The 25,311-nt window shown below is 37.1% G+C and overlaps 2 protein-coding genes across 4 annotated transcripts; both read left to right on the top strand.

Moving 5' to 3' along the window:
• Window positions 1-675: 675 nt before the first annotated feature.
• Window positions 676-7,095, top strand: LOC108678248 (TLC domain-containing protein 3A). Its single transcript, XM_018166615.2, has 2 exons — window positions 676-1,362; window positions 1,573-7,095. The coding sequence occupies exons 1-2, from the start codon at window positions 683-685 to the stop codon at window positions 1,700-1,702; spliced, it is 810 nt and encodes a 269-aa protein (XP_018022104.2). The 5' UTR covers window positions 676-682; the 3' UTR covers window positions 1,703-7,095.
• Window positions 7,096-11,104: 4,009 nt separating this feature from the next.
• LOC108678256 (serine-rich adhesin for platelets) lies at window positions 11,105-22,931 on the top strand. Of its 3 annotated transcripts, none has more exons than XM_018166625.2 (4): window positions 11,105-11,157; window positions 19,853-20,266; window positions 20,429-20,896; window positions 21,680-22,931. In XM_018166625.2, exons 2-4 carry the CDS (start codon window positions 19,865-19,867, stop codon window positions 22,664-22,666), a joined length of 1,857 nt encoding a protein of 618 aa, XP_018022114.1. In that variant the 5' UTR covers window positions 11,105-11,157; window positions 19,853-19,864; the 3' UTR covers window positions 22,667-22,931. The 3 variants fall into 3 exon arrangements, with proteins under 3 accessions (XP_018022114.1, XP_047738496.1, XP_018022115.1); XM_047882540.1 differs by lacking the exon at window positions 11,105-11,157 and adding an exon at window positions 11,161-11,182; XM_018166626.2 differs by lacking the exon at window positions 11,105-11,157 and having other exon boundaries at window positions 19,668-20,266; window positions 21,680-21,776; window positions 22,197-22,931.
• Window positions 22,932-25,311: the final 2,380 nt, after the last annotated feature.

The following is a 25,311-nucleotide window of genomic DNA, read 5'->3' as shown; positions in this document are numbered from 1 at the left end:
GAAATGTTTCATGGTAAGAAGCTAGTAACAGAAAACATTCAAAATTATCCTTTATTACCCTATTTGATAGTATACCCATTTAGGCAACAAGATTTAGTGGGGATAATTTTTTTTTAATTTGAGTGTGTCATTGTTGTTCTGCTCATGTTGTAAATATATCATTTGTTTATTTCAAGTATCATTTTCTGAATACAGTTATTATTTCTAACAATAGGTAGATATTAATAAGCATGTGCTGGTAATTCTATTGCTTCATTACTTCTTCATGTTCCCACTATATGTTTGAAATTAAATGAATAGAAATAATTTAAGACTATGCTTGCAATGAAAATATTCTGTTCAATTTTCAATTGTTCATCATCTAAAACTACCTATGGGATCTATGGAGACAAATTTTGTTAATAGATAGTGTGTCTGATTTAAAATGATGAATAGGTATATGTTATCAGTCTTATTGATGGGAAAATATATAAACTTGAAAGTGTACAGAGAAATTTTTAAAGAACTGTAGTTCACAGGCTCACTTGGTCTCCAGTTTATGAATTCTATTTATAGATTAATATTTAGGGCATTTGATTCTTACAAACTTGGTTGCGTTCTTCAGTTGATAAACAGCTTTTAATTCTGATGAGCTGGTCCATGATTCACATTCTTGATGATTCTTGATTCTTTTCAGATAAAAATGTTACCTGAGAGTCAAATTTTATTATGGATCTATTCATTTATTGCCTGGTGGGCCCTATACTTTGCATGTCTTACAACTATAAAAAAAGTTTTTCAAAACTCTACCATATTATCTTGGGTTGACAAGCATCAAATATCTGAAGGATGTGTGTCATCCGTCCAAGGATTCTTCTGTGGTGGTGCAGGCATCTTCATCGTTCTAGCCACTCGACATGATGTTGTCTCTGCAAAACACTGGTTTTCTGTTCCTTATTCAACCATTGGCTCTGCTTATTTCATTTATGATTTCATTGCCATGTACATCTCCCACCGACTTCATGACGATGCCAAGGGTTTGTCCTGGGGAGACGACTTCAAGCTCTACTTGAAACGCCATCTCATGATGGTTGTTCATCACTTCATCCTGATATTTTTCCTGTTCCCTGCTCTAATCTACTACTCTGATATGGGAGACTTCTTCACTGGCTGCTTCTACCTGACCGAAATATCTACTCCTTTTGTGAACATGCGGATAATCCTCAGCAAGTTTGGTTTGAAGTCCTCAAAGCTGTACATCACAAATGGTGTTCTTATGACCATTGTATTTGCCATGTGTCGTGTAGTGATGTTCCCGTACATGTATCTGACATATCTGCAACAGCAGAGCAAAGGAATGTCCTACTTGGTTTCTCTTGCCAGGTGAGAAGTTTTAAGATTTTAGTTCATGTTGTTAGTCACAGTTTATTCTTGAACACTAAACACAATTTTGATGTGGGCAACCCTTGTTATGAAATGTCATGTCTTGCTCCAATACCTTGGTAAAAGATGTTTTATTATTTTGATATATGTTTTTATACATTTCAAGTGTCCCAGGATTCAAGAAATTGATTTGTATTAATGTATGTGCAGGGTGCCATGGCATTGCCATTTAGGCAGCTCACTGGTGCTGGCTCCTCAGCTCTACTGGCTCTTCCTGATGCTGCGTGGCGTGTTTGCTGTCTTCTTCCTCCAGCCTCACTATGTGGCAAAATATGACTAAATTTACTCTGCGTAAATATGACTCTGCGCTTCAGTCATACTGCAGGATGTTGCTGCAAATGATTCATTTATCCAATGTGCAAGTCATCATTCTAATATTGAATGCATCCTAGGTACCAGTATATCTAGCCTGATTCATTGTCATGAGCTATAAATCTTGCCTCAAGCTCTATGAAATGAAAATGTTTTGAATTATTCAACCGTCATTCTTGCCTCTTTCCTACTATTGGGCTTCAATACTTCCATGCTTTTCATAAGTCTTGAATCCTGCCTGCCTCCAATTCAACTGTATTTCATATTTTCAGTGGTGTTCCTGTGGCAGAAGCATTGATTTAGACTTTTCTATACCCGAGTGCTATTGTGTCTTTGAATCATTGGCATTGCAGCATGAAATTTAGCATTAAAAATTAAAAATATGAACTGATGAGTGATAGCTGCAGCCATGAATATTGAGCTGTTTTTCCTGTGTACTTCTTATGCATTTTATGGTGGCACTAGTCGTCTCTGCCATTGTTCTCTGCCTTCAAACTTTCTTCTTATTTTAAAGTTTTTCAATGCCATTGAGCTTATGGTTCATAATTTTTCAAAAGTGTATGTAGGTACTCACCTGCAGAGAATATCCTGAAGACCAACTTTGTTCTAATTTGTTATTTATTTCATTAGAAACAATTATTGGTATGAGACCATTTCCAATCCTTGTTATTTATTTCATTAGAAACAATTATTGGTATGATATCATTTCCAATCCTTGTTATTTTAAGGTACAATATTATTTGAATGATCAAAATACAAAATGTTGTTCAGAATTTGATCTTGTAGTAAACTAAGTTTTTTATATATGATGGATGCATTTAAGAGATCTATTAAATCAATGTACAACATATGCAGCATGCCAAATAATGCATGTATTGTGTCAAATTAGCTGGTACTAAAATCTTGCACATTTTTAAATACTGTAGCTGACAGGTTCTAAGGACAATATGAGTTGCCAATCTAATCATGCCAAGCATGACACTTATTCTTCTCAATTAAATCCAACATCATCTGAACGAAATCCCATGTTAGCGTACCCATATAAAATTTCACACGCTGCAGGATTTGCTGTGAATTTGAACATTGTGACTTCAAGGCAGTAAATTTTAGAATGATTTTGTAAATGTTTACTATACCGGTTTGTTATAAATGTAAACATCATTTACAATATGTAGCACCCTTTTCAACCTGTACATCATTTAATGTGAGCACAACTTACAATAGGTATGTTAATGGGAGCTAAGTGAGCATGAGCAAAGCTGCTCATGAGGGGTTATGGCTGGAGTTTGGTGCTACCCTCAGTTTACCCTCACAATCCTGTAAGCTTATGACCTCAGGTGGTAAAACCAAGACACAGATCTAGCACAGTATTTCTTAACAATCTATCCTGTGGTATGATCCCATCAATTATAATTACTTGTTCTGAATATTTGTAACAATTTTCTCGTTTTCTCATTACAATAGTTTGTGCGATTGTAGATAAATTTTTGATTAAGATCAAATTTTCCCCAACGATAATCATAAGCATGGCATTGAGCAGAATAATCTGTTAATTATCAATTAACAATTGGTACCTAATGAGAGGAGCTACTTACATACATTAAGTAGTAGCAGCCAACAAATTGCCGCAATCTTTGGTTTGGTTGTTTTCTCATAAATTATTTTACTATGGAGTCTTATTTTTATTTGGAATATTTCATGCAGTCGTGTTGTACCGTTGTATGAGAATTTTTTTTTTTTAGAGAGCGAAATCTTGCTTATGCTTTTCGATTTTTTCTGTTATAGTTAGTGTGTATGTGCTGGTTTTCTCCCACTGAGCAGAAGACCTCTGGATGTATTCAAATTTTTGTTTACAGAATATCCACATTTTTTTATAGAACAACATAATGTACAAAATTTGAGTAGTTTACGGGAAGCGTAATCATTTCTGGTATATAAACTTGAATCAGGAATGATCTGGCAAGGTTTTTTGGATTAATGTGTTGTTATCTCAAAAATTTTTTGTCAGAAGTAAACACAAGTGCGCTGTAGAAGTGAAGAGCATTGTGGAAGTGAAGTACGCTTAATTCAGCGCTTCATGCGAATATGTTATCTCCAAATTTTTTGTCAGAAGTAAACACAAGTGCGCTGTAGAAGTGAAGAGCGTCGTGGAAGTGAAGTACGCTTAATTCAGCGCTTCATGCGAGCTTATATCATCTAAGACACGATCCCTGAGCCTGGTATTCAATTCAGGGTCTTGCCCAATAGACATTAAAGTCCAACATTAAAATAACGTTCATTAATCGGTAATTTAGTCAACAAGTAAGCAAAGTTGTATCAACGTCGCTTGTCTGAAGCATCATTTTATAGACAAACACTGCTCCTTCTTTTCGCACAATCAATCAACGACAAAAAATTTCATTCCTTTTTCTGTATGATTGTACCTACTGAATTTTCCCTGCATTCATTTTCTGTAGTGTAAATTATGGTGTATGGTGCTGTGTTGTCTGACAGTTCTTTAGAGTCATTGACCAGCCTTAGTCTTGAGGTAGTAATTCTGGGCTGCCAAGTGGGTGCTGCATGCAGCTGCTGCTAATGAGTTCTGAGCTGCCTAGTGGGTGCTGCTAATGAGTTCTGAGCTGCCAAGTGGCTGCTGCATGCAGCTGCTGCTAATGAGTTCTGAGCTGCCAAGTGGGTGCTGCATGCAGATGCTGCTAATGAGTTCTGAGCTGCCTCGTGGGTGCTGCATCAGCTGCTGCTAATGAGTTCTGAGCTGCCTAGTGGGTGCTGCATGCAGCTGCTGCTAATGAGTTCTGAGCTGCCTAGTGTGTGCTGCATGCAGCTGCTGCTAATGAGTTCTGAGCTGCCTAGTGTGTGCTGCATGCCGCTGCTGCTAATGAGTTCTGAGCTGCCTAGTGTGTGCTGCATGCCGCTGCTGCTAATGAGTTCTGAGCTGCCTAGTGTGTGCTGCATGCAGATGCTGCTAATGACTTCTGGCCGATATATTGTCTACATAATCTCTGTGCGCTCGTATTCTCTGATCGACTTCTTCCAGTTAATATTGTCAGTTATGTCAGTTATGCCCCATAACTTTGCTAGCACCTGTAACCCTAACATCAGATGTATCTCTAGGTATTGTAGTGCCCGGATTCTAGGGGAAATATCTATATTTTTGATAAAATAAAGCTTCATTTAGAACTATTCCCGCATCTAATGCCAAATTCATTGAATCGTTATAAATTTGTCATACTTAATCAGGACTGAAGAACTTTGTACATGGATCTTGGAACATTTTAAATATTTTCTACGTTTTCTACTGCACTCTTTCACATCGCTAGAACTAAAGTCACAAATAGAACGAATGGCAACTTTTGTAAGTAGTGAACTTTGAGGTTCCCTAGTAGCTTAATTTACAACATGAATGAATATCTTCCTATTTTAATGCTGATTTAAATTTTGGTAAAGGAAATGTCACGTATTTTTGTGAGTAGATTTAGATTGATATTTTTAAAGTAAATGAATTAGTGGCATCTAATCCTACCAGCAACAGGAAGTAGAGCATCGAACTTGATAAAGTTAGTCATTTTTATACCGAGTACTTTGGGCCTTCTAGTAGAAAAATTCTATAGCCTTCTACCATTAGCAAAGTCTGTGACATATATACTGAATTTTTAACGTTTGATGAGTCTCATTTAAATAGTCACGTTTAAATTTTTGCGTTTAGATAACTTCGCGAAGCACTTTCTTCAAACGACTCTCATATACATTCTTTTAGCTTGTAATAGAGGAAGCTCATCGAAACGACCTTATTAGATGAACGCACCTCCACGATAACGTCTTTATTAACAAACGCTCACGAGGATGTTCTGAACATACGAACTTACCGGGACTGTTTGTGAGGAGTGAACGCCTTCTAAAACGTTTGAGTTATGTACGTTAATAAAAACGTTCTTGTGACGAGCTTCCAATGCCACCTGAGAGTTCGATAAAGCGAAGGCACAAACGTTAGGTTTCAGTATGATTAGGAAACGTTCTTTTGTATTCAATAAAACGTTTATACGAACATTTATGGCAACGAAGTTTTGATCGTGTCGCTACAGTCTCTTCACTCTTAGCTATCATGCTTAGAGTTGTACAGGCAGGCAGCAAGTGAAGAGTGATCCGAGTTTGTTGTGCATTTTGAAGGACTATTGTTGGGAGCTACATGTACTTAAATATTGGCTACTTTATCTTTCATACTTGAATTTAGGTAGCGAGAAGGTAGTACGGTTAATGTTGCTGAGCCTGAATAGCTTTATGTCTGTCATTTGATGCACACAACGCGACAATAGCACTTGCCTGTAATCTGAATAATAAGCAGTTACTTGTATATGATTGCGGGATGATGGGTAACTTACATATGATGGGCAGAGGGTTGTCTTTCTTAGTATAATCTGAACAGGGAGCTGTATTCTCACCAATGATAGACAACATAAACGATAAGGTTTAATATGGATAAAATTACACATAAAAAAGACAAAACGCAGTTACTCGTGACGGCGGGAACTTGCGCATGATTATTTTGCTGGCGCGTCTTGCTACACTAGCCTTGAACCGTCGCTCGATTCCCGGGTGAGTTTCTTGTAATTTCTATTTTGTAATTTACACAGCATTGAAATATATAATGATGTCCCATTGTATTGCTTAACTTCTAATTCTTCATGTCAAACTGAGCTGTCAAAGTAACATCGAACTAACGGGCGCTCACGTGGTGTATTTCTTTCCCATTCCTCGTTATGAATTTTCGAAAGAATCCTACTTGGCTGATTCAACATTTCTTATGTTGTCAATAAGTGAGATCACGGCCTCTACGAATCTTGAACTGCCCTGGCATTTTGTGTTTTCTTAATGTCGTGCAGTTATCGATATAAATATTACACGTGAAGTATCAAACGTGTGTTTAAGTGTACTGTAGGTTAAGATGTATTATCAGTGTGTCATGTGTAACCATATATACCTTACTGAGTGTCATGTGTGGGTAGTCTACTGCATTTATATGAAACGTTATTCATTGTCGTTAACCCCGTTAATCGATCAAGTGATAGCCATCCATTTTAGGTAAATTATAGGTAATTATTACATAAAAGGTATTACATTAAAGTTATTAATTAATTATAAAGGTAATCAACCGGCGTTAGGATCGCAGTGGTCGGTCATCGATGTCATATTTAAAGCCTGCCTAATATATTGCTCAGTTCGGGGAGCTAGGGCGCCGCTAGCGTTCGTCATGTCTTCATTAACTTTCAAAGAGAATAGCTTTGCTTCGCTAATTCAATTGTGCGTTGTGTTTAGTGCAAAACATTCAGCTGTCATCCTGACTAGGTTGTGGCGAAGTGTTTATTATAGTCTTCGAAAATGTCTTCATCTAAAACGTTAATTCAAAAACACGTTTCTCCCATGGCACAATTTTTTCGGTGATATTTTTTAAAAGACATTTCACCAATACTTTGTAATCGTATCTAGAAATTTAATCTTGACTCAGTTTCTCTTGTCTGTCTCTTACCCACTTTGCTACATATACTTCTTTTATGTTACTATACTCTTACCTCTGAAGATGGTCCCGTTCTTGCAACAAATGAACTCTTGAAGCGAAGAAAATTCTACAAAAAGTGATATTCTGAATTTTTTGGTGTTTTCTTTGCTTTTAAATTTCTAAATGTGACGCTGGGATGAGCTAAGCGCAGTCACCAGAGTTGCTTCAAACAGCAACTGAATGAGCATTTATCGTACATATCTAAGTAAATTCCTAAGCGATGTTTTACATGAAATTCTAATTTTTGTGTATAATAGAAGCTAAATTATTAAGTAAATCAAATTTCTATATCATGGAACCTGGATAATCGCGATCGTTAAGCATAAATATGTAGTAGTTTTTAGTAAATGGAAAATAGAACTGATACAGTTTGATGTAACTCGTCATTACCGTGCGGTTATCTTGCACTCACAATTGCACTTATGATCGTTAGGAAAACTTATATATCGTAATAGGTGAGTCGTTTAGATTGAACATCGTTATGAAAACTTTGTATCATAAGATAAACATCGTTATGAAAACGTATCATAAGATTAACATCGATTAGATTGAACATCGTTATGAAAACTTTGTATCATAAGATTTACATCGATTAGATTGAACATCGTTAAGATAACTTTTTATTATTAGATCTACATCGATTATATTACCATTGTATCAACTGAATTTATTTTGAGACTTTCAAGATCGGCGTGTTGAAGAAATGTTGGTTGTACACTAGTTACAGAGTATGATTTCCGTTGATGCATGGAATGCTGTGTTCTCAACAAACAAACTCATGGTTTGCTCCTCCACTGTATTAAGCTTTATCTTGTTCTAAAGTCTTTTTATACCTTCATATGCATCCTTAGAGGCTACCTTTCTTTTGTTTTCTGTATGCCAATACCTTTGCAGTTGTAGCAATCGCTTAGTTTCTTGTGATTTTCATTAATATGCAGGTAAATTCATTACCTGCATCGGTTATAGATCATGGGCCATACTTTAAAAATTCGCTAAGTGAACGTAAGTACTTACGCTTTATTTTCTTGTCCATGATTGGTGGATTTTGCTTGAAAGGCCGTCAATGATTGGCTAATGAACTTAAGATCTCTTAACTTTTTTTGAAAGTATGGGCCCAGAACCATACCGTCTCTGAAGGCCATGGGGCCGCAACTCAGCCAGCCTATTGCCAGCCCAAAGAACCTACCAAGTTCTTGACTGGTTCTCTGTTCAGGTTCAGCACCTGATTATTGGGTGGCAAATTTCTCTGCCCGAATAGTGATTGATTACTTTAGAACCCGGAAAATTAATTTTGTTTTTTGAGCCTGAATGGTGATTGATTGGTCAATTTTAAACCTGAAAGTTAATTCTCTGATTTTTAATTATAGTAAGAATTAGTCTTAGTAATTAGAAACCGAATGATGAAGTTTAGTATCATCGTCACTTCCTGATACTTCTATTAGGTCACAGTAATTTGGCTGTGTAGCGAAATATGAATATCGGTAATCGTGCATGTCCTAAATTAGCATTGCAATTTTTGTGTTCTAATTTGATCTATCAGCGCCAGAATTTCTTGCCAATGAACCAATTCTACTTTATGAAGCTCATTGATTCGTATTTAGTTGTACGCTTTTTCATCGGGCATTGTTCCCTCAATTTTATATGTTTTTATTCTTCAAAAAATTTGCTCCCTTGTTATGCGAGGCTTTCTGTTGTCTTCCCTGCTTATTTCTTTCTTTCCATCTATTTAGTTCTTTACTGTTTATTAGCACATTGCGTTCTCTGCTTATTTCTTTACATTTGAAATTTCATCAAAGTTTTTAACGTACGTAAATTTTTCTTGCTTACCGTCAATTATTGATGACGTAACTCCTTTACCCCGGTCAGTGATGATGGCTGAGATGTTAATGTTGCACGGGCCACATGGCATCTCATAACAAAACTGATAATTTGCCGGTAATGCTGGCGCGTGTGATAAAGGATCGTCATAGAGGCGCAGAGCGGCAGTAGGTTATGTCGCCAGTGATAATGGGCATTAGTGGCGAAGGCCGTTGAAGTTACACACGTGTTTTGATGAGAGGACTCGTTATCTGTATAGCCATGTGTGGGGATGTCCTCTGTATAGACCTGTGTGGGGCTGTTCTTTGAGTAGTCATATTCTCTGAATAGCCTTGTAGGTGGCTGTTGTATGTATAACCCTGTTCTTTACAAGTCTTTCTGTGGAACTGTTCTCTGGCCCTGTGTGGGGCTGCCCTCTATATAGCCCTGTGTGGAGGCTGTCCTCTGTATAGCCCTGTGTGGGGCTGTCCTCCATAGCCCTGTGTGGGGCTGTCCTCCATAGCCCTGTGTGGGGCTGTCCTCTGTATAGCCCTGTGTGGGGCTGTCCTCTGTATAGCCCTGTGTGGAGGCTGTCCTCCATAGCCCTGTGTGGGGCTGTCCTCCATAGCCCTGTGTGGGGCTGTCCTCTGTATAGCCCTGTGTGGGGCTGTCCTCTGTATAGCCCTGTGTGGGGCTGTCCTCTGTATAGCCCTGTGTGGGGCTGTCCTCTGTATAGCCCTGTGTGGGGCTGCCCTCTGTATAGCCCTTTGTGGAGGCTGTACTCTGTATAGCCCTGTGTGGGGCTGTCCTCCATAGCTCTGTGTGGGGCTGTCCTCTGTATAGCCCTGTGTGGGGCTGTCCTCTATAGCTCTGTGTGGGGCTGACCTCTGTATAGCCCTGTGTGGGGCTGTCCTCTGTATAGCCCTGCGTAGGGCGGTTTGCGGACTGTTGCGTGTAGTGTCTTTCTCTGCACTTGTGGCACTCCTAAGAATCTAAGATTTTGTCTTGAGCTTCTTGTTTTTTTTTAACAGTCCTAACAATCAATGGTCTAGTCTAAGGAAATTTTGATGGATTTGAATAATATTCTGTTTGAGAGCGAGATTTGTGGATGAAATATTAACATTTCAGTTGAGTAATTTGGTAATTTGCGAAGTGATGACATTTTTATTTCTAGTGAAACGTTGCAAATTTTCAGCATATCATGCGCTGCCCATTGCCTTCACTTACATTGTTCATTATTTATATGTGCGAGCCATATATAAGGCTCGTATATCCAAATTCGAGAGGAAGCTCGATGAACTTAATCTTAGATTTTTTGCAATGATTGCTGCACTAACCTTTGAATGTAACAGTTTCGTTTATGTTAATAAATTACAATGAGCTATTTGCATCTATATTTTTCCTTGATACAGTATAGAGACGATACCGGGACAAGTGCTTGACTCTGCTCAACCATGCTATTTTCTTACACTTTTTATTACAAATGTATCCAGGTAATGACTAAGCTAAGGTGACATAACGATCAAAATGCTCATAACCAATGTGAAGAAGTTTAAATGCTGGTACGTTTGAGTGACCGCATAACGTTATGTTATTAAATTAACTATTCAGAAACCCCCAAGTCTGTGCTCCGTCAAACAAACGTTCACTTGAATAACTATCCCTGTGATTAGTCATCGCTACTATTACTACTAGGTTAGCACTAAGGCGATTAATCGGCGGTAAATCGTAGCAGACCTCGAACGACCCTTGTCAGGGATTAGGGTTCGATGTTTCTAATTAACACTTAAACTAGTGTAATTTAGCACCTACTGTCTCTGAACACTCTTTACTTCAGTTAGTGTTGTCGATAAATTCCACCTACGCTACGTATCGCTTCTCCCTTCCCCTTAATGGGGCAAGAAACTTCGTCGGTAATGCTGAAAGAGACTGCTGACGACCTGGAGAGTTGTAGCTGTAAGAAGTTCACAGATGTTTCTGCGAGTTCTTCAGAGCTGCTTGGTTTGACATGCAACAGTTCCACAAGAAAGCTTTGGTGATCCGGCGCTGCAGACACAAACGAAGCGACATTTGCGGTATGTTTATTTAGCACTACCGTAGGTAAGTCAAAATCAACGACGGTTAATGAAGTTGCCGTTCCTTGTTGATTCATTATTAATTTAGTGTAGTGACTGTAGTCATTTATATTCTAGTTTCCATTGCAGGAATGGGAACTAAGAGACAGGTGTAAAAATTATAAAATTTTGTATTCGATTAACATCAAAGAATTTTGATTACAGATTACCTAGGGCCTACCCCGGCCTAGCGCCTAGCCTACATAGCAAAGGTACCGCGTTTAGCGAAAAAAAATTCACTTGACGAAAATTAATGCATCATCTGTCATCACAAAATTGTGCATGGAATGTCATAGAAAGAATTGTGCACCGGGCAACATAGCCTATAATGAAAAGCAATTAACCCTTTACCGCCCAAATTTCTAGGACAAAAATCGTAAATTTCACTTTTTCTGAAGACTGAGAAATATATTAAATGCAAGAATTTCAATCTAAATGTGTCGGCAAGATCTTCTGAAGGCGAAAATTTTGCCGATAATGCGTCGCCGTAGGTCTTTAAATCTTCCTTCACTCTCTGCACAGTGGTACCTAGTCTTGTATCCAAGCCAGTGAACTTGAGTGAAGCCACCTTGAATGCCTATTTTGAGGTGCTTGGGACTTTGCCATGCTCTACAGCCTCTACTGAACATTCATACTTATTGTCACTGCAAACCTATCTCCTTCTAGAGTTTTTAAGCTACAGCAATGAAAAATATACCATTCAATTTGAAAATAAAAGATCTAGAGATTGGTTGAAGCTTTTTTTTCAATTTTGTTATAGTTTTGAGAATATTTTGAAAAAAGAGGGGGAAATTCAAAGGGGTGAGGGGAGAAATCAATTTTTTTAAAAATAGCCACGTCAACCACAAAAATTAGAATTTCAAAAAACAGCAAGTAACAAGCGACAGGCATGGAATATATCTACTTGGCGAGCCGCGACTGAATTTTTCAAGCCGTGGTTTTATGGATTTGCATCAGTGATTCCATTTCTTTGAGCCATGATTCCATTTTACCGAGCTGTGAATTCCATATCTTGGCCATGAAAAGCCATTTACAAGGCGCGAATTTCTTTACAAAGTCCAAGCACATGTTACCCAAAATATCTAATTTTACCCTAAAACAGTCCAATGGCAATGATAAAATTTGTCTTTACTGTAAGTTGAGATCGTGTTAATGCATTCTGACTGCTTTGACATGACCGCAACTATGCGTGATCTTCAACAAAACGTTTAGTTGATTTGTTTACATTAGGATGTTTATGTTTTTTCTGCAGGATATGTTGGCGGGAACGGTAAATCAATGCGGATTGCAGAAGTTGAAAATTTTATGAAGTGACATGTTTGCGAAGTGCAAAACCGCAATTTTTCAATCAAACAAAAAGTTATGACATTTGAGCCGCGAGATTTCATACCTACTGAAATTATATGATATTAGAGCCGTGATATTTCAGTCAAAAATAGGACTTTTCCAGCCCTGCCAATCAATAGATATGGTCTATACGCATCAAATGATATGCATCTCAATGTTGAAGCTTGAAAATCCTAGGAGCAGATAGATTTCTACAGTACCGGTACCCCCTTTTTGGTGGTTTTCTAAGAATTTCACATTTTCTTTTATTTTTTCAAAAAATTCACGCGAACAAAAAAGTCCTAGATTTATCTTTTACATATGTGTACCAAGTTTCAAAGTGATCTGTCCGTAAATAACTAAAATAAAATTTCCACAAGAAATTGGAAATTGCCATTGGAAATTTCATTTTGGTTATTTAGTACAGACAGATAACTTTGAAACTTGGTACAGATTTGTAAAAAATAAATCTTAGACTTTTTTTATTCGTATGAATTTTTTCGAAAAAATGAAAGAAAACATGAAATTATTAGAAAACCAATGGTTTTTTAAAGGCGACTTGAAAGTCCAATTTGGCAGTAAAGGGTTAACATAAAGTCTAAACTATGGTTTATTTATTGAAAAAAATATGATGGCTGTGTCACAAAAACATTCCTTTTTGTTTTAACTTTAATCTTTTAAAGTATGTTTTTTACAATATTTTTTTACGGTTTTGGTGAATTCACTTGACCCAAGTAAAATGGTGCAAAAATTACGTTCTAAGTCCTTTAAGCTTGGAGATACAGAACTGAGAACTAACAAAGAAATGGTACCTACCTATATGGCTGTCTTGGCTGCTAAATAGGATGACATTTGCAGTGGCCAGTGGAGACTGGAGAGTAGAAAACTTGACAAGGAGTCCAGTCATGGATGTAGATGTAGTCAATGCTCAATCATGCCCAGCGGCCCCAACCCAATGGCATGTCCATTGACCTCTGACTGTGAGGCTGTGACCATTGTCCATAATTCCATGGATACTGTAAGTGTAATATCACTGCATCTGTATCGCTTCAATAATCTGTCCCAATAATGTTTGGATATGATAATATCATATCAATAAAGGAAAAACAAATACAATGACAGAAAATCTCATTTATTCTACATCTACAAAGGAAGAGTAGGAATTCCGTCTGGATGAGATGAGTCCCTTAAAAGTTGAAATGAGGTAACTTAAACTACTTTTTTATTTTAAATGATGCCATTTTTTTACTAGCTAAATTAAACTTAAATTGAAACATGCAAAATATAGGTCTATACTCTAGGTTCACTTACCATAAATTGCTGGCTCCTGCCTCTCACAGTTTTTATGTAATTTCAAAAAAAGTGATGGTCTTTGTTACCCCAGCTCTTCCTCTTGGTCTGGGGTATCTTAGACCAGGTGGTAAAATCAATTATGTTTTTTTGGTAAAATAACTCCAAATAACTCCAGGTTTTAGAGTACAGCAATCCCTTGATTAACGCGGTTAATAAATCCCCGAGTTTTACCGTGTTAAGCAAAACCGCGCTAATCAAACTTAAGAATATATGGGAATAATTATAATGAATCCTCAAAAATAGCAAAGGAAAGGAAAATTATGTAGTTTGATTACGTAACACCTCTGGCTAGAGGCGGGAAAATGATGCGTTATGAAAAAAAAGTCGTGCTAATCAAAACTGGCACCGCATAGATTAAGGGTAGGTCGCAAATTTTTTTTCCGCGTTAATCAAAACCGCGGTATTCAAAACCGTGCTAATCAAGGGATTGCTGTATTGTAGTAGAACTCTTCTAGTTACCTATGCAAATGACAAATTTGAGGAAAGTGTCATAGTTTGCTAATGGGAGTGCTGCCCCTGAATGAGGGAACTTAGAGAACCTAATGTCAGCCGTGACAGGGTAATATTGACTGCCTGGGAAATTAAGTTAAAATTACCATATATAAGACTCTGTAGAGTCTGAAACATAAAGAAAATACATTAATAGGTGTATCAAACATAAAATATGTTATATATGGTAATATTAAATTAATTTCCAAGCCAGTCTGTTACCCTGTCAAGGCTGACATTAGATGGTCTAAGTTCCCAGGTTCCCCCATTTAAGGGCAGTGCCCCCCCCATTGGCAAACTATAACACTTTCCTAAATTTGTCATTTTCATATGTAACTAGAAGAGTTCTACGACAATGTACCAAAACCTGGAGTTATTTTACCAAATAATAGAAAAATTGGAGGGGTTTCTATGACTGGCTTTAAATAAATAATAGCTCTTTTTTTGTGGGTCACATTTTTCATTTTTTAACCTATTAGATATGCCTAATTTTTTATCTTTCTATTGTGTTAAGTAGCCTCAAGCCTCAGTATTAGACCTTTAATGCCCATTGACAAAATTTTTCTATGTCAAATAGTTTTTAAGTTTTGGGGGTTTTTGTTAAAAAAAATAAAAGTGGTCTAAGTTACCCCCTTTTACGGTACACATGCTTCAAACTTTAAAAGTTTTAAAATAAGGTTTTATTTTTTTTATTTAATTGTCCCAAATTACCCCCTTCACAGGGGTAATTTTGGATGCTTATTTGGTGTCTGGCACCTTACAAATGAAAAGTAGCATATGGAATTTTTAGGAGATGCCTTACATCAGGCATACCTGGGCTGGAAAAGTCCTCTTTTTTCTTAAATATAGCGGCTCTAATATCATATAATTTTGGTAGATATGAAATCTTGTGGCTTTAGCGTCATGTATTTTTGTCTGATTGAAAAAATTGTGGTTTGCACTCTGCAAATATGTAATTTCATAAAATTTCCAAGTTCTGCAATCCATACTATTTCAATGATCCAGCCAAAATATCCTGCACAACAAGTTGACCTAAAACATTTCTTTATAGATCATGTAGTTGCGGTCATTTCAGAGCAGTCAGACTTCATTATCAGGTGATCAATTGCCACTCAAGTGAAGACAAATGTTAGTGTTGACTGTTTTTAGGGTAAAATTAGAGATTAGGGGTAACACATGCACGGGACTTAGTAAAAAGTTCACGGCTGCCAGCTAGTAATGGCTTTTAATGGCTGAGATATGGAATTAATGGCTTGAAGAAATTAAATTAAATGGCTCCAACACTCCAACAACACATAAAACCATGGCTCCACAAAATTCAGTTGCAGCTCGCCAAGTAGATATAAACTATGCCTGAGGCATACCTACAATGGCATACAGATCTTATTAGATTTGCCACACAATCAAATAAGGTCATAACTGATAAGAGACAGTGAGCATTTTTTGTTAATAACTTCTTGCCATGAAACACTTCATAAACAAGTTTTTGCTCATTTCAAAGCTCTTTGCGAGGGCTATTGAATGGGATCTCCAAAAAATTCCATATGCTATTTGTAAAGTGCCAAACACAAAATAAAAGCATCCCAAATTACCCCTAGGAACAGGGTAATCTGGGACACTTGAAATAAAACTCAATTTTGAAACCTTTTCAGCATGCAAAGGCAAAGTTTACTCATCCATAACTAACAGTACTCTGAAGTCCTCCTCTTCCTTTGTAGATGATGTAGATGTAGAATAAATGACATTTTCTGTGATTTGTACTTGTTTTTTTTTCTTTATTGAAAAGATATACGGTACTAACCATATCCATATATTATTGTATTAATGATGTGATATTACCAGATCCATGGACATGCCATTGTGCATTTACAATGACCTTGTCTACTGCAAGCTTCATATCAGCAGCCATATAGCATTTTTTCTGTATCTGTAAGCTTACAGGACAGCTTGTAATTTCACACCATTTTAATTAGGTCAAGAGAATTCACTATAACAATAATATACGTTTAAAAACTACTTTTTAAAGACAACACTTCCAAAGAATTCAGATCTCCAATCTTACAGATGTACAATGAATTTCTCATCTAATTTTCAAAAATTAAAAAAATTACCTTTTCAATATTTTAAATATATATAAAAATTTTTTAAGTAATAAAATTACTAGATTGCTTAAATCGCAAGTTAATCAGGAATTTAAAAGCAAAGAAAACAGCCAGAATATTAACCATTTCTTAAGAATGAAAACGTTTCGGAGTCCAGCTCCTGTCTCTTATACACATCTAGATGTGTATAAGAGACAGGTGTGGGGCTGTCCTCTGTATAGCCCTGTGTGGGGCTGTCCTCTGTATAGCCCTGTGTGGGGCTGTCCTCTGTATAGCCCTGTGTGGGGCTGTCCTCTGTATAGCCCTGTGTGGGGCTGTCCTCTGTATAGCCCTGTGTGGGGCTGTCCTCTGTATAGCCCTGTGNTCATTTATTTTGACATTTGATTCATGCATTGTCTCCAACTTTACACAAGTGGGCAAAATTTCAGATCGATAGGATAAGTAGAAGTGTATTAAATTTTGATTACAAGATTTGTAGCAGACAGACAGACAGACAGACAGACAAGAAGTAAAGTTAAAGAGAAGTGTTGTAAAAATAGAATGTAAAAACTTGCCTGAAACAGAAATTAATATTTTAGTAACAATCATTATATTTTTTGGAGAGATAAATCATAGTTTAGGTTAATTACTTTTCATTCTATGTTGCCCAGTTCACAATTCTATCTATGACATTCTATGCACAATTTTATGATGACCAATGATGCATTAATTTTTTGTTAAGCCAAATTTTCTTGCTGAGCAAGGTAAATGTAATCAAATTTTTTTGTTGTAATTGATTTTTTTATTAACTGGAGCCTTTGCTAACTGTGATTCTACTGTAAATACATTTTTATGGATGTCCCTTATTACCCCAGGGGGGTGTTGTTAGAGGCACTCCTAACCTCCTCCAAGGGCCTGGTACGTTATTGGCTTTTGTCACTCTGCAAACCAGCTAAAACAACCTAATAGCTGGACAAATGAAACGCAATACCAATCAAGCTAAATGAACTCAAAATTGAGAAGACAGATGGGATGTACATTGAGATGATATACATATATGATGGTGAGGGGTTAGTGGGGTTAATGAATGGGACATACACAGGAATACAAATGGATGGATAATAAATAAAGATATTGCAAGAACCCTAAAGCTCTTAAATACCCTTGTGATCAGTGAAACGTAGTAAAAGGAACAGTAAAGATAAGACCTAATAATAAATACGGCTCACAAGATTGCTTATGCAGCACAAGCTATTTTGGCTCACCCTCTGCTCAGGCTTGAGGTTAACAAGCTTCTCTCATGCTTCTTCAGTATCTTTGAATAAGCTTCAGTCAACAGGCATGGGTGTGAGACTGGGTCTATGTACACAAATCGGATCACTTCACATAAGCCACATGGCTCAAGACTGGGCACTTGCTCAATGGTAACACTGGTTATCAGCAAAGCTTGGTGAAGTAAAATATTGAGCTCTCTCACATCTCTCAGGAACTTCCATTTAGGCTTCCCATAGCCAGAATCAGGCAGGAACACTGAAGCACAACAACTGAACACTGGCACAATTTATCCTCTAACCAGTTGGATTTCATTGTACAAGGTGGTACAGGTGGGGTCTATTATATCAGCTGGTTATTGCCTTTCCACAATAAGTGCTAACAGTAACAATACCATGCTAATCATGCCATGCTCAAGAGGTAAATGTGATCAATAAATCTGTCACCAATATTGATAGAATCAATTGTGATCTGCAATTTCAAGAAGCACTGGCAGATAAACTGGTTCTGGCTTGCACTTCACAGGATACTAATCATAATACAGGCTTAGAGGCTAGTGCCAAGACTATATATATTCATTTGTGATCTGTAACAAGAAAAGACACAAGGGATTAGGGAGAAATGCATGAGAGAAGGAATGGCAACACAAAATACACAGAGCAAAAAGCTATTCACTCACAGTGTCCCTTATTACCCCATTATGTGGAAATGGCTGCCATTTTTTTAATGAGATACTACACAAATCCCATAAATCACGTTTGTAAGCCAACACCTGTGTGCAACTTTTATGTGAGTAAAATTTTTAAACACTGCAAATATTTTTCTTGCTACAGACCTTAGCAGAGCCACTTTTCCAAAATTTCACTTTTCTCACTTTTTACGGACTTTTTTTAGGTAGAGAAGTAGTAAATGTACGATTTCTCCATTTGCTTTATGCGACATACCGGTAGATGGTAAAAATGTTGAACTTTTAGCCACTATTTTTAATTTTGCATTATTTTGATTAGTTTAGCTGGTAAAACATTTCTACAAAATGTGGGAGAACTGTTCCGATTTATCCCGCCCATCCCTTATTACCCAGTTTTATGGTATTGTGAACACCATCACTATCAAAATGAGAACATAGAGTTTAGCATCTCTTGAAACTATAATTCACTAACTAAACCAATGAATGATCTACGCATAGTTTTCATCTTAGCAAAAGTAAACAAACTAAGCCAGGTGGGTCATTTGCTGGCCGCTGCTATCCGTATCTACAGAAACTTTACTCTGCATGGATGCAGAAATTGATTGTTTCAAATTCTTTTCCTTTTTGTTTCTTTGTGAAGCTGAATTTCAAAGCATGATACACCAACATGTCTGCTGCAGTTGCTCCATGAGATTATTTGCAGTTGCTGAGAGATCTTGTAACCAATAAAACAATTAGGCAATTTCCTCTGCAGATATGAAGACATGTACATTTATGTGCTAGAGATTAGCTCATGACTCTGCCAGACTTTGTTTCAACAAACACCCACAATTCTTTTTCAGCCATGAACATGTCTGCAAAAATGGCATTTTAAATTGACAAAAGTCAAATTTATTTGTTGAAATGTTGGTGCTGCTGGCTGACACTGTCTTATGTTTACTTAGTCCGCACTTGCGTCTTGTGAGAGGTGGTGCTTGTGTGCTGTGGGGTAGTCTGTGAAGGAGCATTGATCAGTCCAAAATCTCAAAATACTATGTTCTTTTGCATTACTTACCTATAGAATAGCACCATTTTTCATAGCTCATTTTTTATTCATTTTATGTATAAATGCAAGGCTTAAAAATCCTTTTAGTTGTGGAAGATTAGTAATTTTACATCTAGGATCTGTTCTAAATAGGTATGTTTTGACAATTTTCGATTCCATCTAATCTCAATTAATCTTTACAGAACTCACTCTTGCTTACCATTTATTATTTTTTGTCTATTTGCTTACCATTTATTATTTTTTTCCCTTTATGTATTGCTGTTTTGAAGTATTAAAAGAGGGCCTTTCTCATTCTATCTCATCAAAAATGTTGGCCTTGTTTCTGAGTAGGTAGACATTTTGCTTCCAAAATTGTTGTTCCAAGTTTTTTTGGAAGTTACACATCTTATTTATGTTTTTCAGAGATAATTGGTCATGGCGTTAGTTGCATACAGTGATGAAAGTGACTTGTCATCTGATGAAGAAAAAGTTGAGTCATATAGGAATATCCCAATCCCCTCTGGCTATAAACCTGCCAATGATTTCCCTTCCCCTCAAATTTTGAACAATCGTAAAATCACTGATGCTTCTTCCAATCATGAGATATCTTCTGGAGTGGATTCCATTGAGATGGATGAAGATGATGACCATATGTTTGCTGTTCCTGCTTCCAAGTCCAATTTAAAGTCCCCTGCTAGTTTGAGTCTCTTGTCCAGCTTGCCTGCAGCCATTGCTGCTGGAGCAAGCATGGCTAAGCTGGATTTAAGTGATGATGAGTTGACTGATGTCCCTACAAAAGAAACCTGGAAACCTGCTCAGGAAATTCTCATCAAAAAGGTGATATTTCTGTATTTATAAAACTTGAATCTATGTAAACCTCAAAAAATACTTGTTAGAAATATACCTACTGTGGCTATTATAGTATTAGTTATTATTGATATTCATGAGCAATTTTTGAGGAATTTTGTGATTAGGATATTGATCAACAATTTATTCCAGGCCATCTCATCAAACAACCATGCAACTTCTCAGCCTTCTTCTCCAACCTACCATATCAATCACAAAACTTCCAATAATTTGACTGTAAATTCGAGAACTAAGAGTGGTCTAACTGTAGGATCTACTTCCACTAGTACACACAGTGAGTCAAACACAACTAGTGACAGCACTGCCACCAGTTCAAGTAGAGTTATCAACAGTAGTACAAGTGGAAGATTGGCCAGCACAAGTGGAAGCTTGGCCAGCACAAGTGGAAGCTTGGCCAGCACAAGTGGAAGCTTGGCCAGCACAAGTGGAAGCTTGGGCAGCGCAAGTGGAAGCTTGGCCAGCGCAAGCGGAAGCAGTGGCAAAGTGGTGCTGAGCAAAGCCCAAGAGATGGCATTGGCCTCAAGTGCCCTTGGAAGTTTACTGCAGAAGAAGAAAACTCTTGGTGGTAAAGTTCAGCTTCATTTGCCCTCCATGAACGAGGTGAATTCATGACTAATTTTTGACTTTATTGCTAGTATTAGCTATTATTACTTACAATATAGGTTCTATACTTGAAAATAAAGTTTGAATTTTAATTCATAGATGCTTTTTTTGTATTTCTTAAATTCTTATTTAAAGTTAATTATTTGATGCAATTTTATCTAATTTCAGTAACTTTTATAACTTTGAATTGGCTCTTATATTTTTTATTTAATGTCTTTTGTGGACCAATAAATGCCATGAGAGGAGCTTCATGAAGAAAAATGCAAAATTATTACTACATGGTTAAATTAATTTCAGACTTTCAAGTAAGAAATATTGGCTAAATTTTTTTCCAAATCCTGAAATATTTAGACTGGTTTATGTGTGTGTGTGTCTCAGCATAACTATTGGAGCTCCCACTCAGACCTGCTCGAAATAACATTGCAGATATTTATCCATTGTATCTTTTTTATGTTTAAATAACTTCATATTTGTTTTCATCTGTTTTGCATACATGTTGATATTGCTATTTTTTATGATTTTGTTGGTAAGATCAGAGGGCAGATATGAATATATCCGATAGGTACAGTAATATCCTAGCTAACCTTGTTGTGAATAACTTATTTAATCTATACTATTAAACCAAAAATCTTCAATTTGTATCCTCAATGCATGTGTATAAATATATAGATTTTAATTATATTTATTACTTTTTATCTTCAATTTTAACCTATTAAATAAGTAATAAATAATTATATTTCTGATTTATTCAATCAGTTTAAAATTGTATTCAAATTGCAGTTCAATTTGGCTGAAGATGAAGGGGATGAAGGAGTCCCAACAGCAGACGCGGATGACGCTGTCAACGTCAAGAAGAAGCTAGGGCCGTCCAATGCAGGTACTGGGCTTTTCTCCCTGCTTCCTAAACCAAGAAATGTCACTAAAGGCAAAGAAGCTAACAGGTCTTTAGTCCCACACATACTATCTAAGCCCCCTGCAAATAAGCCAACCCACAATAAAATCCACAAGTCTCCTGTCAAAAAGAAATCTAGTGCTTTAACAACCGCTGGAATAAATATTTCTGGCGGAGGAAACCTCCTTGCTGACTATGAGATGCCAGGTGATGAAGATGAGGAAATCAGCGAGGGTTCGTCTGACTTTTTCTCACTGGAATCTGACCATTCTATTCCAGTGCCTACTAACGCACACATTGAGAACTCTGTTATTGACGAAACATTAGGACGTCCTGATGGATGTTCAGCTGGGTTGTTACCTACATTTTCATCTCCGGATTCCATTGTCAGTAATTCTGTTTCAGTTTCGCAGTGTGCGCCATCTTCCCCGTCTGCGTACGTCTCTGTGTCCAGTACTGGAGTTCCGATGCATACTTCTCTTTCTAATCCTGTTATGTCAACACATGATACATCAGACATACCTGCGACAGATTCTTTTACTTCTGGTACGATCGATCCAAGCCAAATCGACGATGAATCATGGCGAAGACTCACAGGCAAGAAGCGTAAATTGGATGAGCTTGAAATAATAGATGTCAATCGCGACGACGCGTTGTTGTCTCGAGATGAACTTATGAACCAAGTTGTGTCTCAGCAAAAACCAAGTCAAAGCCACAGCAAAAAGAAGGGAAATCTGCCGTCACAGCAGCAGAAACGCAAGCACCAGATCACGTACTTGGCCCATCAAGCTAAGGAGAGAGAAATTGAACTTCAGAATGAGTGGTCCAGTGGAAAGATGAAGAAAATGCAAACTAGAGCCAAGTATGGCTTCTAAACTTAGCCTGCTGACGGCTGCCTGCGAGCTTTTAAAAGCCATTTCATGTTGAAAAATTGTGTGTTATCGGATATTTTTTCCATTAATATTATTACTTTTACTGTAATATTGCTTCATCCGAGTTTACTGAGTACGTATTTGGTAATAAAATGCACAACCGGATTCTGAGTTAGTTGTGAACGTTCATGTGTGAAGCTAAAACACTTTTTGTACATTATTTTTTTACGCCCCTTAAAGAATAAACCGTAAATTTCGAAGTCGCCACGATGTGGATGAAATTAATTTCCTGTGCGTTTTATAACTGAGCAAAATATTTATCTCAAATCATCTGCAGTTACCGTCCTATGTCACCTACAGTTCTTTATAAACATGCAATTTGAATTGAAGAAATCATAGACCGCTTTTCCTTCATGTATTCGATGCCATACGGTACTTAGGTGGTTCAAGTATCTGCACTATTCATAAATAAATACAAATTTATATGTTAATTCATATATTTTACATTAGTCTTGATATCAATTGACAGTTGAATGTAAAATATTCAGGTGGTGAGGCATGTTGTGAAAGTAAATGTTTCCATACCGGGCGCAGCAACATGGCAAGTGAGACGAAAAACGATTGAAATTTCTAATTTTATGCCCAAATTTTTTTAGTTAAAATATGGATATTTTTACAAGTCCTCCATCGAAACTAGAAATTTGTACAAGTTTTCCATCGGAAGGTGATATAGGTATTTGCGGCCACCTTCAGAAAGCGATAGAATGCAGGTAAATGCACTTCAAAACCCAGCTGTGGTCAGTTTCAGTATGCCGGCTGTATTCACTAACTACGACGAGCTATGCTTGTGTTCGTAACATCTGATTCTTTTATCTATGACCTATACGGAGATTCGAAGTTGGGTGCTGGAAACAACTGCATTCATCCACTGCGCAAGAAGAGATCTATGCAAGCCTCGGCGCCATGTTCACTGGAGAACACTGGTGTTCTGTAGACGTTGTTCTGGAAATAAACCTAAACTCGGTTTCTGATTATGATCAGGAGATTAAAGATCTTCATACCTCTTTTCAAATTGCAAACTCTTATACAGAGACCTACGTACTGCTCATTGATCAGGTTTGAACAACGTAACATTGCTCTAAAATTCCTCTGTCATTGTTGCTTTCACTGCAATGCCGAATTCTCAAATCAATTGAATGAATGTCTTTAATACTTTGTACGACATTGACCCTATAATATCAGCGTGTCAGGCACGAGTGTTGTTTAGATCATGTGAGTATCCTGGCCATGATTGTGCGACCTGGTTTTAAACCGGTCCCATTGCAAGGACAATAACTAGAATTATTCTTATTTTCGGTTGGATTATAAATGCAGCAAGATATTGCGTTCATTTATCAGTGGAAGTTGAATTTATCAATTAGTTTTCATGAGCAGTATCTGCTGAGTTTAGGTACAAGATGTCTACCAATTTCTGGAAATATCAGACCCAAGCCTGATGGTGAAGCTTTTGTTCTAGCGCCGAGTTAGGTAAATATACGGCTTGGATATGAGAAGATATACGCATACCGGAGGATGTACGCATACGTAGAAGATGTACGCATACGTGAAGATGTACCCATACGAGAAGATGTACCCATACGAGAAGATGTACGCATACGGGAGGATGTACGCATACGAGATTATGTACGCATACGAGATTATGTACGCATACGAGAAGATGTACGCTTACGAGAAGATGTACGCATACGAGAAGATGTACGTATACGAGAAGATGTAAGCATACGAGAAGATGTACGCATACGGGAGGATGTACGCATACGAGAGGATGTACGCATACCAGATGTATATCGTCTATCATATACTGCTTCCCTGTGCCACATCGCATTAGCGCTTCAGGCTTATTAACTTCAACGTCTCCAATATATAAAAAAAATCCGGTCTCAGCCAGCCGTGAGTGGTATTTGAAACTGAAACATCCAAGCCAGTAATCAAGTTTTGAGAAGTTGTGTTGCAAGTACGCGCAATAAAGTCAGTATCAAATTAATTTTTAGCCCATACGGTACTACAAAGGAAATAACATTATTATTGCAGTTATTTTTTACTTCTTTGTTCGAGTGAGAGATCAATATCTTAATGAACAGTTTTCAACGTAATTTTAATGTAATGTTCACCTCTATGCATTTCAACACATCCTGACACTCTGTATTAATGAATTAAAGTTTGAATAAAATTAATAAATATTAATGTTGGCACCACAGGAAAGTATATGACGTGATAACTCCCACTGACTATTATTTTATTAGTCATATAAGTTGCAGCGTTGAATTGGCCAAATCTCGATTGCCTCTTGTTCAAGAATTCTCACAGCTGTCAGGGATTTTGAACCCGCAAATCATTGTTCCAATTTTTGTACTTTTAACAAGCTGCGCTATAATTTAAATATATTTACCTGCAATTGTGCATTTAATTTTTGAGTGCAAACATTCTAGATGATATGCCTCAGAACTGACGCGCCGATACGCCTCAACGGACGAGTAAAAACGCCTCACAACATGCCTCTTCTGTTGTTCTTCACCTTTCCCTTTTTGTTTCCGTTGATTTTCATCAGCCATTTCTTCGTATCCGTCGCTCTTTATCTTTCCCTTTAT

The sequence above is a fragment of the Hyalella azteca genome, unplaced genomic scaffold (genome assembly GCF_000764305.2).
Source record: "Hyalella azteca isolate HAZT.00-mixed unplaced genomic scaffold, Hazt_2.0.2 contig1385, whole genome shotgun sequence".
Taxonomy (NCBI): domain Eukaryota; kingdom Metazoa; phylum Arthropoda; class Malacostraca; order Amphipoda; family Hyalellidae; genus Hyalella; species Hyalella azteca.
The sequence above is the reverse complement of the archived record's forward strand: the minus strand, read 5'-3'. Positions and strand labels throughout refer to the sequence as shown.